This window comes from Calypte anna, chromosome 5A (genome assembly GCF_003957555.1).
Source record: "Calypte anna isolate BGI_N300 chromosome 5A, bCalAnn1_v1.p, whole genome shotgun sequence".
Lineage (NCBI taxonomy): Eukaryota > Metazoa > Chordata > Aves > Apodiformes > Trochilidae > Calypte > Calypte anna.
Genome location: NC_044251.1, coordinates 12,156,382 through 12,169,899, shown reverse-complemented (window position 1 = coordinate 12,169,899; position 13,518 = coordinate 12,156,382). Strand labels below are relative to the sequence as shown.

Below are 13,518 nucleotides of genomic sequence, written 5' to 3'. Positions count from 1 at the left end.
TATGTTCTACAGCCATTTACAGAAAATAACTCAAGGTAGCAAGCCTCGTGAGGTACAAATGAAATATGCACATCATTCAGCAGTTTCTAGATATTAATTTTTCAGGCAGTGCAAGAATAAAGCTTGGAAAATACAGTTCCTAGCTGATGAAAATTTTGCTTTTATCCCTGAGCTTTATAAAGTAGAACAATAAACAGGAGGGGAAGGGGAAACATTCACATTAAATGAATCAGTGAATCCATTTTGTTTGCAGTTATTGATTAATGAAAATCAAATGAAAATCAGAAAAATGTTTTTTGTGGTTTGCTATTTTGCATATATATGAGAAGAACCTATGCACCCGATTTCTCCCCACCCCATACTTTCCATCTGGCTAGATTTTCAGCTGCCCATAGAAGCTGCAGTAGTTAAACCATGATGTGCAGGACTAAAATCAGAGGAGTTATTGCCAGCACGTGTGATGGACTTTTTGACACTGTCATTTATAATCAAATTCCTTTCTTTTTCACAGGATACAAGTGGCCGCCAGGATGACAGCTACTTTGCTTTGTAACATGATAATTCTGCTGGCTTTTGGATTGACTTCAGCTTTTAGCCACAGCCCTAGAAGCCCTGATAGGGTTTCTGAAGCAGATATTCAGAGGCTCCTCCATGGGGTTATGGAGCAATTGGGCATTGCCAGGCCCCGCGTAGAATATCCAGCACACCAGGCTATGAATCTGGTTGGTCCACAAAGCATTGAAGGTAGCTAATTTCTCCTGTGAGATTTAATTAATTTATTACTATTCTTTGGTAATAATTATTGCTTTCCATATACATGCAGAATACCCTGAGTTTAAAATCAAGGGCTTCTTCACCATGTTGTTGCTTGATCTTTGCTTTGAAATCATTGTCTACTTTACTCAATATAATGATTGTAGCAGAAGATGTAGTGGGAGCGTTTTATGTAATGGTCTTGTAGAAAAAGTCATGTCATCTTACAAGTGTTTACTCTTAAATACCTAAAAACAGTGGTTTTACTAAATGCTTCCTCAATAATGAACATAAATGAGGAGAGGCTGAGAGAGCTGGGGCTGTTCAGCCTGGAGAAGAGGAGGCTCAGGGGAGACCTCATCGCTGTCTACAACTACCTGAAAGGAGGTTGTAACCGGGTGGACGTTGGTCTCTTTTGCCAGACGACTTTCAACAAGACAAGAGGGCATGGTCTTAAGTTGTGCCAGGGGAAATTTAGGTTAGATATTAGAAAGAATTTCTTTACGGAGAGAGTGATCAGGCATTGGAATGGGCTGCCCAGGGAAATAGTGGATTCTCTGTCCCTGGAGATATTTAAAAAGAGACTGGATGTGGCACTCAGTGCCATAGTCTAGCAACCACAACGGTGGTAAAAGGGTTGGACTCAATGATCTCTGAGGTCCCTTCCAACCCAGCCAATTCTATGATTCTATGATTCTATGATTCTATGATTCTATGATTCTATGATTCTATGAAATACAGCACTTAGATATTTCACATAAAACAGATGTGATCTACAGAGCCCAAATTTCATGGATTTTAAAAAATATTTGCAGACCAGATGAGATGAAATATTTGCCATGGTATGTGAGATAAAAGGAGAAGCCCTACTTGTGGGGTTCTCCCTACATGGTGCAGAAAGCTGTGCAGCCTCAGTCTCAGTGCTGGAGCATGTGGAGCTGCAAGGGAACCAGGGCTCTGGTTGCAGGGGTGGAAGGGTCATAGATGCTCCTCTCCCTGCATCACCTCTAGGACAGTTTCCAGCCTCTAGCTGCATCCAGAGGTAGCACCACAGCACTGTGTTGCTGAGATTAATTATCTGGGCTCGTGTTCATTTTCCTGGCCCATACTTCTGGTATTGGTCTGTGTAAGCTTTATGTGCCATCCATCTTTTATAGCCATGTAAACCATCTGAAATATCTCACTCAAAAGTTGGGTATTAGGATAATGTTGCAATGTATTACTATTCAAATTGTAATAAACTGGCTTTTTTTGGGGGGGCTGAACAACAAAAGGCTGAAAATATGCAACTCTATATTGTAGTTTATGTGCAAACACCAAAACTGAGCAAAAACTATCATCACTTTTCTCTCTCAGAATTAAACCAATTTCACAAGGCTCTAGCAAGTCTTTACAGTTCACAAACCTGTGCCTTTTATTTTGTCCCTATTCCAATCTACAAAGTAAGAGATATGATTGCCTTAACTGGGGCTAAGGAGAGGATTAAAACTAAATAGGCATTTCTACCAGATAATAGCAGACCTAAAGTTATGTGTTTTCCAAACAAATGTTGATAAACTTCTGCTTTTCTGCAAACTTAATTGACAGAGATTAGGGTACAGTGGGTAAAATTTAGTCTGTGCCCTTTTGCTCTCCTTTATGAGTGTTTGTATAAAATGAAATTGGGACAGTCTGGTAGAAGTTAATAATTTTATCTTCCATGTCCCTTTCTTCTACTTTAAAAACAAAACAAAACAAAAAAGCAACAAAAACATTGGAATTATAAGGAATAATAAGTTTCTGGTCCTTGAGGGGTTTTTTCATACCATCTTCCACAAGAACCAAGTTGGCCAAAACTATTTTTTTCCCTCCTTTTTGTTACAGGACTGTCTTCTCTTTATATAGCACAGTAAGATTGAAAGGTGATTAGCCCATTTTTTGGTCATACTTAACATTGCCCTCTTGATCAGTTGAAATTACACTCTTTTTTTTCAAGTCTCCAATGTATATTTAACAGCATACTGAGAAATTTCTTCAAAAGGAAAAAACACTCTGAGGTATAGAAATAGATGTGTAAAATAAGATCTTCATGTCAAACATTGGTTTTCCTGGAATCTTTTGCAGTAATTTTTTCAAATAGTGATCACTTGGTCTTTCTTTGATTTCTTGTGATCGTTTTTATCTTTGTATCAGTAGAGATAAAGGTATTAAAATATCTGATTAGAAACTTCAGTTTGAGGAAGTGTTTTCAAAATGTTAGTTCCATTTACAAGATTAACATGATTAACATACTCTCATACTGCTTTTTTTAAATGTACATGTAAGTCAGTAAATTTTCACAATGATTTTTTAAAAATATAGATGAAAGAACTACCTGCAAGGCAGCTAACCTGATAAAATTTGCATTTCATTCTTTACATGTTATTTTGACTATTACATTTTTGAAAGACTTAGGAATTTATTATACCAGTTAATATACCAGATCAATTAGTAATGCTCTGTTTTATCCTTTTTGAATATTTATTTTTGTGTAATTTGGGGGAAAACCTGCACAATGGGTTTGACTTTCTATTAGATGTCTACTGCAGAAACAGAACTGCTAAAATGGCATGGTAAGACATTTATTCAAAATCCCATACATAATGCTTCCCTATATGGTATCTGCCTGAAAAACTGCAGTTTTTACCATTTTCCCCACAGTCTGCCCACTACTTGATTATTTCCAGGAGACTGGCATTCCTGACCTCCCAGTGGCTCCAGACAGCCCATGTTTTCTAAACAAACCAGAATAGGAACTGGATTCAGGCAAGGACCTTGTCCTCTGGTGAGGAATGAGGGCAGGAGGCATTTGGACAAGGAGTCCCACGAGGCATTGCCCAGTTCTGGGCAGATGACATGTAATGCTCAGGATAGTAAATGGATTGTGATCTTTCTGAATTGTTTTTTGTTCTTGTTGTTGTTTTCTGTGGTGCTTTTAGATCTTATATATTTTGTGAAATTCCACCCCATGATTTAGAAAGAGACTTTCCTCAGGGAAAGAGGCTCCAATCTCTGCTCTTACAGCTGTTTGTGTCACATTTAATGCTTGGTGAGCATGCAAAGAAAGTGAACTGAGCAGCACAAGAAACAGTCTCATGGGTTGTGATGTTTAAGCAAAAAAAAACCTGTGTCTGTAGCACAGGTATTGGTTGACAGGAGTATTAAGGAGGATTGAGAGAGGTTTTGTGATTAATGTTAACAGCAGTGCCCATCTGAACAATAAGGAATTAGGCTGAGTTAAAGAAAAAGTAATTGTGTGTCTTTTTTAGGGGACATCAGTGCCAGGTTTTCAGATTCTGAAGGATTCACCTCTGGGCTTTCCATAGCACGACATAGTTACACTGTTATTACTGTATAAACAGTGTGTGCAAGTGCTTCAGAAAATCTACAAGATAATATAGGGGGAAACTAAGGGGGAAAGGAAAAAAGAGTCTTTACAATAACTGGAATATGTCACAGCAAAATAGAGTTTTCATACTAAGTACCATCATGGCAAAGTGGTAATTCACTAACTACTCTCCTGAGGCACTGTCTTCATTGGGAATTTTTGCCTGAAAATAGTGGAGAGTAGAACTGGAAGTGGAATTCATATTATCTATGAGATATTCTAAGCTGCCAAGAATGTTGACTTACAGTTGTTTTTCAGACTCTAGGTTGCAGTGATCAGTGTGGACAATTAAAATGTGGTTAATCCCATGCCAGCATCCTCATTATCAACCCATTGACTGTTCTGAAGCACATCTGTTACTCATTTTAACCAGCTATTTCATCTCAGAATTAAAAAAAAATTACCAATAAGAGACTAAGAAATTTAATATGTTCCTACAGAAAATTGTTTTACTCAAGAAAATGTTTTTGTCTGAAATTGCCCTGGTAGGGTAAGCAGCAGTGTAGATAGATGGGGGTGCCACCAGCTTCAGCAGAGCCAGGATTCCAGGAGTATCATTGATTTTCAAAGTGCCAAGATTTCCCACTTTGTATGTGTACATTTGCAAACAATGTGCTATCAGGAAAAATTAATTTCTGTGTCTTTGGAATTTGGAAACAGATTTAAGCTACCATAGTCTAGACAAGTTTATACTAGCAGCCAAATTAGAAAGAAATGCTTGCAAATCTGAGTGGTTATTATAACCTTTTCCAGATGAATAAGATCTTAATAATTTTATACGTAACAAAAATACTATTGCTGTTAGTTCATGAGCAGATTTCCTAATTACGCCCATTTTCCATCTCAGCTATCTACATTTTTGCTGGTGTTAATCATCATGTTTTGACTTTAAAATGCTAGAAAACAGAGAGTGAATGTGTTGCAAGGAACTACATGTGTTCTTTCCTCACCCCACCTCCCCACCCCTGAAAAAAACCTTAGGGCCGACTTAGCTGTAGTCAGTTAGGTCACAAAGTTGCTGTGTATCAAAGACAGCTAAAAGATGGATGCTTTTCAGAAAATATGTTTATCAGTATGTGTTCTTCTTCCTGGATAACCAAATAGTTTTCTTGACAGTGGATAGGAAAAAAGGTGCTGTTTGTTTAATGGAAAGAAGTTACTGCCTTTTCTTATTATTTTTGTTTTGGTTTCCTTCCTTTTGTGTTTGTCAAGTTACTTCAGGTCAAGCTGCTAAAGCTGGAGTAGAGTTTAGAAAATGTCTGAGAAAAAGTTTAACCTAGCAAGAAATGACTGTGAAGCTCAAGTTGTGTGTGATCGAAGGAGAGCTGGTGAGGGTGGTGGCTTTTCTCCAGCAGTGGCAGTGACCTGCCTGGGGAGGATGGCTCCTCCATCCCCAACACACAGAGGAAGATGTCTCCTCCTTTCCTAGGGCTTTGTGGAAGCTGATCACAGGGTAAATATGTCAAAATACTGTGAATCTGCTGGCTGACACCCGGATGGTGTGAGGCCTGTCAGCACAGCAGAAGCTAAGCAGATCCTGCATCATGAGTGACAAGTGAAGATGTTTTAACACCCACGGTGGTATCTTAGGAGCTGCTGGTTTTTTGCTGACCAACAATTAGATTTTCTTTCTGCACATCCCCCAATTCCTATAAAATAATAAACATAACTTAATCGGTGTAATTCTCTAATGAGATTCGCAGTGATTTTAAATTTACCTTTTCAGAAAACTATATTAGAATCACTTAGCTGCATCTATGAAAAAGGAAAAAAAAAAAAAAAAAAAAAAAAAAAACAAACCAAAAGCAAACCAGGAATTTTTAATGAGTAGCTGTATTTCTGTAGTTACTATTTGGGTTTATCACTAAAATACTGTACAAGCACCACTGGACTATACTCAGGTTTTCTGTAGACAAGAAGGGGGCTGTACCTATATTAATAGGGGATTTAAAAAATGAGATAAATGTCTTCAATATTTCCAAAACACAGAAGTTTTGTTTTCTGCCTGGCAGGGAGTTTATGAAATAAAAGACCACATGGGTCGTGGGGTTTTTTTAGCTTCCTTTACATGTTTGTAGGTTTCTGTCAATATGTAAGGGTTTTCTGGGGGAGAGGGGAAGGGAATATGTGTGTAATGCAAATTTCAGGGCTGTTACAGCGTGAATAGGAGAACAGTTAAATCTCACTTAAACACAGGGGGGCACCAGTAGCTCAACTCGGGCAGTTGGTAACACTTCGTGATGGGAAATGTCATCTCCTTACGTTTTCATTGCCTCGTGTACAAGTCAACACTACAGAAAGCCTCTGAAGTGGTTTGTTTGTGTTTGATTTGGTTCTTTTGCTTTCATTTCTTAGAAACACTTGAAACAAGATGATGGCTGATAAACGTGCTGGCATGACAGCCCAGAGAGCCTGAAGTTTTCAGTCTGCAATAGAAGAGGGGTTCTGTCAATTTCAGCAACAGTATTAAATGATGTCTCTTAAACTTGGATTGTTTGTAGGAATAAGGAAATATGATGCCTCTTTGAGAGGCTTTTGACTCTCCTGCAGAGACTGCTCATAGCTACTGAAAAAAAAGTGGGGTTTATTTGATTATTTTGTAAGGAAAGAAATACCTGTTTAGGAAGAGGAAGTTACTGTTTCCATGACTGATACGATATAACTCAGAAGAGTGTTGAACATCAGGTTAATATTTCTACTTACAACAGGTAGTTAATAACTTGTCAGCACAGACTCTACAAATAGCACTTTGCATGCAATATACTATCTGAAAAACTATGCAGATATCTCATGCACGTTAATAACATCTACTTTGTTTCCATTTTCTTAATAAGAAAACTAAAACAGTGCAGGATTACCTTGCTGTCTGGCCTGTAACATACCTTCAAGACTGCTACTTGTTTCCTCCTAGGACAGTAAAATCTTATTAGAAGATTGCCAAAACTTTTGCTTATAAATAGAGTCACTGAAACAACTGTAGAAATGACATTTTTTGTCTCTGACATCTCTGTCAATTAGAGAAATGACTCGTTTGCTTTTGGGCCGCTGTGTGCTGTGTTTATACCTGGATATATTTGTACTTTCTTGGGCGATCAGAAGTAATTGACCCTGGGGAGTATGATATATGGGGGTCAGCAAATGTGGGAATGTGGTGGCTGCATCCTCTTTGCTGTAATATACATCCTCTTGTCAGCATCTGCCTCAGTTGCTGGGCTGGGGCAGACCTTCTGCAGCCAGTTCTGCTATTTCAGGGCCACTGTTTAGTGTCAGATGAGTTCAACAGGACCAGACATTCATTCAGGATTTGGATTATTGCATTTGTCTGTAGAAAAAGTCCTACTGCAGTTAAGACATGAAGTTACATTCACATTGGGACTGCTTTTGCTGAAGCACACAAATTTAATAAAAACCTGCGTTATGTGCCTGACATTTAATGTGCAAAATCAAACACCAACATTACTTTACTAGTCTCCACTTTCAGGAATGTTTTTTTGGTGTTTTTTTTTCAAGTTACTGAAACAGTCCAAGAAATATGATTTTTAAATTTAATATGGACATTTCAAATTTATAACATAAAAGGAAAATTGTAAAGCTACATTTATTTATGCAGTAGTGTGGCAGACATCTGTATAGACCTGACTGTAAATACCTATAATTTTATTTGTACTTTATTCCCCAAATTGTAATGTCAAGCATAACCAGAATTTGAGTACCAGACAGTGGTACATATCTTAAAAGAGGCAATTCCTAAATTTAAAAGGTAATGACAATGCCAAATGACACCAGTGGTTTACAGTGAACTTTCTTTATCCCAGTAAGCTCTATGGTACAGCTCTATGAAGAAATTCCTTTTAAAATTATTATACTTGTAACCCCACCAACAGGAAAATAATAAATTGGTATGGGTTTGTTTGTTCTTTATAGCAGGCAATTGTTTGAAAATTTGGACCATAGTGTCCTTGATTCCCTATGAACTTATAAGCCATGACAAGTAGTGAATAATAACAGGGAAAAGTTGGTGTTTGTGTTGTTTTGTGGAGGTGATGTCCTGTTACCTTGGTGTGTTTGACAGCTTTCCCTTTTGAGGAGCAGGACCCAGCAAGGCTGAGGGTGTTACCACTGTGGGCTCTGTCACTTCTCAGTTTGGGGAAATTCCCTTCCTCGATGCCCAGTGTGCTCTTCAGAGAAGTCAGTCACTGGGAAGTGCAAGACGAAAAGTGTATTCATCCCTATTTCTCTCTAGCTTTTTGTTATTTGCATGTGGGTCTGCCTAAAGGGATTATTTAGATCAGAGATTTTGAACCTTTTCTTGAAACAACGTGTATATAGTTGTCCTCTTCTTGTGGATGCAGGAAGGAGTAAATGTGTCATGTTCCTCTTTTGAGGAACCAAGAAGATAAAGTGACTCCAGCTCTTGAAACTGCCCACAAACCACTGTTATGTGGTACAGACTACTGCTGCTATTCATAAGGTTTTCATAAGATTTTCCTTTTCTGTTTTGCTTTTCCCTCTTCTTCTCCCTTCTCCTTTTTTCTTTTTTCTTTTTCCCTTTTTCCTTTTTTCCCTTCCTTTTTTTTTTTTTTTTTTTTCCTTTTTTCTTTTCCTTTTTTTTCTTTTTTTTCTTTTTTTTTTTTTTTTTTTTTTTTGTACATATTACTGGAGGGAAATAGTCCAATAAGAGAGGTAAGAAACCTCACGAGGAGAGGTAATACAATAGCTTCTGTTCTCTGGTGTTGGCAAATGGTATATAGAAATTTAATATGAAAATAAATTTTTATCTAGCAATAGAATATGGTTCATAAGTATTTAAAAATCTGCTGTTGAAGATCAGCCAAATTATGATGAGCTCCTGATTTTTAGACTTTTTTCCCTGCATCTTTCAAATGTATAAGTTAAATCTTTAGGATTTTTTAGGATTTATACCTCTTTTGTATTGCTCTTAATATAATGTACATTTTCCTTGCTTCCATCTGAATTTTAAATTAACTTGCAGTAAGGAAATAATTTAAAACTTATTTGCTTCTATGAAAATATATTTTTAGAAGTCTAGACAAAAAATATTCTTGCTTTTCTTGATCGTGTTGTCTTGTGCAGGAGACACCTCTGGCACGTTCTGGAGGTTTCTAGAGCTATTCTCTCTGTTTCCCATGATGTGGGCTTTCAATAGTGTCCTCACAGCTGCTGGAGGGATGAATGAGAAGAGAAATGTTCTCAGCTGCAGAACAGGAGGGAGGAAGAAGCTGGGTTCTCCCCTGGGGATGTTTTAGTACATGAGGTTGGCTGGCTTGAGTCCTTCTTGCAGTGCCAAAGAGCAGCATCAGGCCTGGTCTTACCTGTCAGGGCACTGCGTCACCTCACAGGTCTCTTGTGTCTTCATTGTGTGCCAAAAACTCAAGAGCAAAAGAAACCTCATCTTGACTTGGGCCGTGTTGTCAGAAGTTTTCGATAGGTGGCCTTTGCTTCTGGAGCTGTGAGGTTATACCTGCTCACCAAAGCAGACACCTGGGAGCCTTCTTGCCCCACGGTGGCACAATTCATGTTGAAGTCTTTTGGGGAAGTTAGAAAACACACTGCTGGCAGCTGTGGGACAGGCATGTGAAGATTTTGAACAATTCTGGTGCAGAGCCAGCTGGGACTTCAACCTAACTGCATGAAAAATAGAATTGAAACTACTATGAATGGGAAATGAACATGAAAACTTTGTGAAGTTCCGTAAATTGCAAGTATGGTCCTGTTTTGGACCATTCCAGTGTCTCCAAGCTTGGCATTTTAGGAGCAAAAGGAGTATTTTTCTATGAGTGTATTGACAGTGATGGAGCCCTTGATCTTCTTATGCAGCCAGTGTCAATGCTAATGAAAAAAGTGCTCCAGTCTTCCATTGGCACATTCACATTTCTAGGATAGCAGTAGTGTCCCGTCCCTTATGGGATAAAATAAATCACCTCCTTCCTTTTGTTTCCCTGTTCCAGAAAGCCACGTGTTGCATGCACAGCCACTAGCAAGGTGATGCTGAGGCAGGTGCCTGTTGTTTGCTGGATGTGCTTTCCTTTGGCTCTGCTGGCACAGGGTGCCAGGAGTCCATGTGCCTGAGGACATCACTCTGGCTGCAGACTGCACTTTGCAAAAGGGTGAACTTATCAAGAGAGTGAAGTACAGAAGCTTTCTGCTTAGACTCAAGGGCAAACTACTGTAGTCCATTAGAGTTTAAGCCAGTGAGACCTAAGATATCATTTTTGCACTTTGCCAGCAAGTGAACTGCTGCTTTGTTTTTTTTATTTTAATTGTGCATGCAATTTGAATAGAGAATAATAATAACATAAGCTACTGTTAGAAATTTATTGTAAGAGGCATGGGCGTTACTTTGGTCCTAACCATTTCACAATAAAAGCTTTTCATATCTTAAATATTTGGACTGGTTGCAATTAAGAATGGGATAAAATGGAGTCATTCACTGAAAGCAAGGTCGGTAATTGTGTGATATGTGTGCTTAAGGCTGTGGAAAACATACTGAAAGGAATTTGTCCCTCTGCAGAGAAAAAGAAAAATAATCTTTATCCTTTGAAGAAAGTTTGTGGAGAAAGTCATTGTGGAGAACACAAGCTGACCCTGGAATCTGAGATGCTAGAGTATGTATCGCTGTAGTTGTTTAGGGTTTCTTGTGGCATGCTTTTGAGTGGTTAAAGAATTTAGCTAGGTTTGCATTTTTTTCATTTCTAGTTCTCCTGTGCTCTTCCTTCTTTCCCATTCTCTTATTTAGCAGCTCCTCTGGAAGAGAGAAAATGTAGTAATTTATATGTTTTTCAGTGCCTCTCATTTCCTGAGAGGCATTTCAGCAATCAGGATGAAGGTAGGTGAAGATGAAAGGGGAAAATGTCATTAGGACTGTAAAGCTTTTAGTGACATTAGAAAGGATAAGGAAAATGAAAATGCCTTTTTGCATTTAGGATTCTTTTGACAGTTTGAATTGATCAGACTACATGGTGGGAAGTCCTGCAGATAATAAAGGAAAAGGAAAAAGGAAGTTTAATGAATTGTGTTCCATTTTCAGATAGAAGAGCTTCAGAAAGCATTCTGCCAGACTTGAATTTTATTAGGGATGAGACATTAAAGCACAGCAAAGGTAGATAGAGCAAGCAGCCTGGAGAAGGCTCTCTCTGTATCAGGGAGGACACACTGGAATTTGTTTTCAAAGTTTTCCCCAGTAATATGAACTAATAGTCTAGATTAACAAAAGATTTTGCGAAGCAAAGATGGTATTACATCTCTGATTAATATCTATTTAATTCCTCTGCACAAATGGGATGAAATATAACAGCCTTCCCTTGCAGCTCAGATTTGCTTGGAGTTTCTACAGCTCAAGATCATAAGAGGTGCAGTTCTTATTCTTACTCTTACTTGGTGCATTGGCAAAGGGCCTGGGCATTTTAAGAATCTGCTTCAGGATGTTTAAGAGCAAAACTATGAAACTGAGGCAGCCAGCATAACTGTATTAAAAGGCTTTAATTTGGGATCTGGTATTTATTTAGTCATAACTGACACTCATGGTCTGTTTTATTTTCTATCTCTTTGCTAAGATTGTCCAAACCACCCCTTTTCTGGATTTCTAAGTGAAGTAAACCTATCTGTACCTTGACTTGGGAAACTGTCAGACTGACAGCCTGATTTGATCCTTAATATTCTACAATCATTTTACATTTTTGAAATTCCATTATCACTGTCTTTTTGAAAGTTACTCTTCTGGGGGCAGCATTGCCTGTCTATATTTGATATGGGATTGCCTCAGAGAGCAGATTTTTTTTAGTTTATGCTACCAATAGATGAGTAGCAGCAACTAGAAATTCACTGGACTAACAGCATTTCCACTGATGCATTTAAACAGGGAAGACACTGTCAGGAAAGAAGTCGCTCTGTGTTTTTCTTTCCCTCCTTTTTAAAATTCTTTTTCTCTAAGTGCAGAGTGGTTGTATTGTCTCTCTACCTACATTTCTACAAAGAAATGAACTAAAATGTGTGCACTTTAGATTTGTAGCCATTCCAAATATCTCCAATTGACATAACAGCAGCAGTTTCTGAGATAATTAAGGACTTTTCCAGAACTATATGAATGGGGAGAGTCATTGTTCCTTTTTTTTTTTTTTTTTTTTCTTTCTGCTCTGCAGCAGTTCAAGAATGATGCAAGAGGATGGCCACATATATGTATATATCTGGCCAAAAGATCTAAATCTCGAGTTTATCCTTTAGGAACATAAAATAACCACATGTGCACACAGAAATCCCGCACATGGAAGGAGCTGATTGTTCAATTGTGGTTGGTTTGGTTTTGTTTTGTTTTTTTGTAAGGATGTAGCACAAACCAGTTCATACAAGAAATAATCAGAGATGGGAAAACCTATGATTTACCTAGTCCATCCTTTCAAGACAGGAATATTTTCTGTATATTTCTTCTAGATTTTTGCTAGTCCAAGTACACATAATTTAACAGTGATGTATCTCGTGCTTCCCTTGGATAGGGAATTACAAAAAGTTCCTCAGTATTTAGTTGTCTTGCCTTTTTTCTTTCAGTCTCTGCCTCAAGGTTTGGTCTGGGTTCAAGAGACCCATCCTGTGCTATTTTTGGAGATGACTGTATATATTTGTATCACAATATTTTGACTCTGTAGCTGCAGTGTATTTAATACTTACATGTTTCTTCAAATCAGTTACAATACAATACCAAAACTAAAGCAGCTTGTGAATTACTGTATGTAATATCCCTATATGGCATATTCATAGCATTTAATATTTATTACTGCAGTCTTTACTGAGTGCACTGTTTATCAGATTTTATAAGGAATGAGCCTTCCTAATGCCATTAAATCACTCAAGCGTGCTAAATTACGGCACCAGAGCAGGTGCTGTTGTCTCCAGCTCTTTTGGAAAGAAAGGAAACACCCTTAAACGATCTTGGACATTTATACCTAAAGGAAACAATCCTTTATATTAATATAAAAAGATTGTTTTGTACTCAGTCAAGGGAATTCTTGGCAGCCAGCTTAAACTTCCATGTATATATAGCACACTGGAGCCTGCTAAGTACTTCTGTTTTCTTTATGGATGGAGCTTTGGTGCCAAGAGGTCTGCACCACATCCAAGGGTAGATGTGCTTCTATCTGATGGATTGTCCCATAGTGAACCACATTGTATACAGGATGTTCAAACACATATTGATTATGTGGTTCTGTAGTTTACAGCAGAATCATAACCTGATGCTTTTAAGTACATATATGCAATCAATCTTCATGTGAAGGAGCTCTGTACAAAAGAAATATTTCATAGTATATATTAGATGGTAGATTAAATGACTTTGTTTTAAATGTATC

The 13,518-nt window shown here is 37.9% G+C and overlaps 1 protein-coding gene across 2 annotated transcripts in view; it reads left to right on the top strand.

Moving 5' to 3' along the window:
* Positions 1 to 13,518, top strand: part of LOC103529765 (neuroendocrine protein 7B2) — a 44,804-nt gene that overhangs the window by 16,571 nt on the left and 14,715 nt on the right. For both annotated transcript variants that reach the window (XM_008495253.2, XM_030451601.1), the window contains exon 2: positions 512 to 744. In XM_008495253.2, the coding sequence (XP_008493475.2) occupies positions 531 to 744 (214 nt within the window). In that variant the 5' untranslated portion in view covers positions 512 to 530. The remainder of the gene's footprint in view (positions 1 to 511; positions 745 to 13,518) is intronic.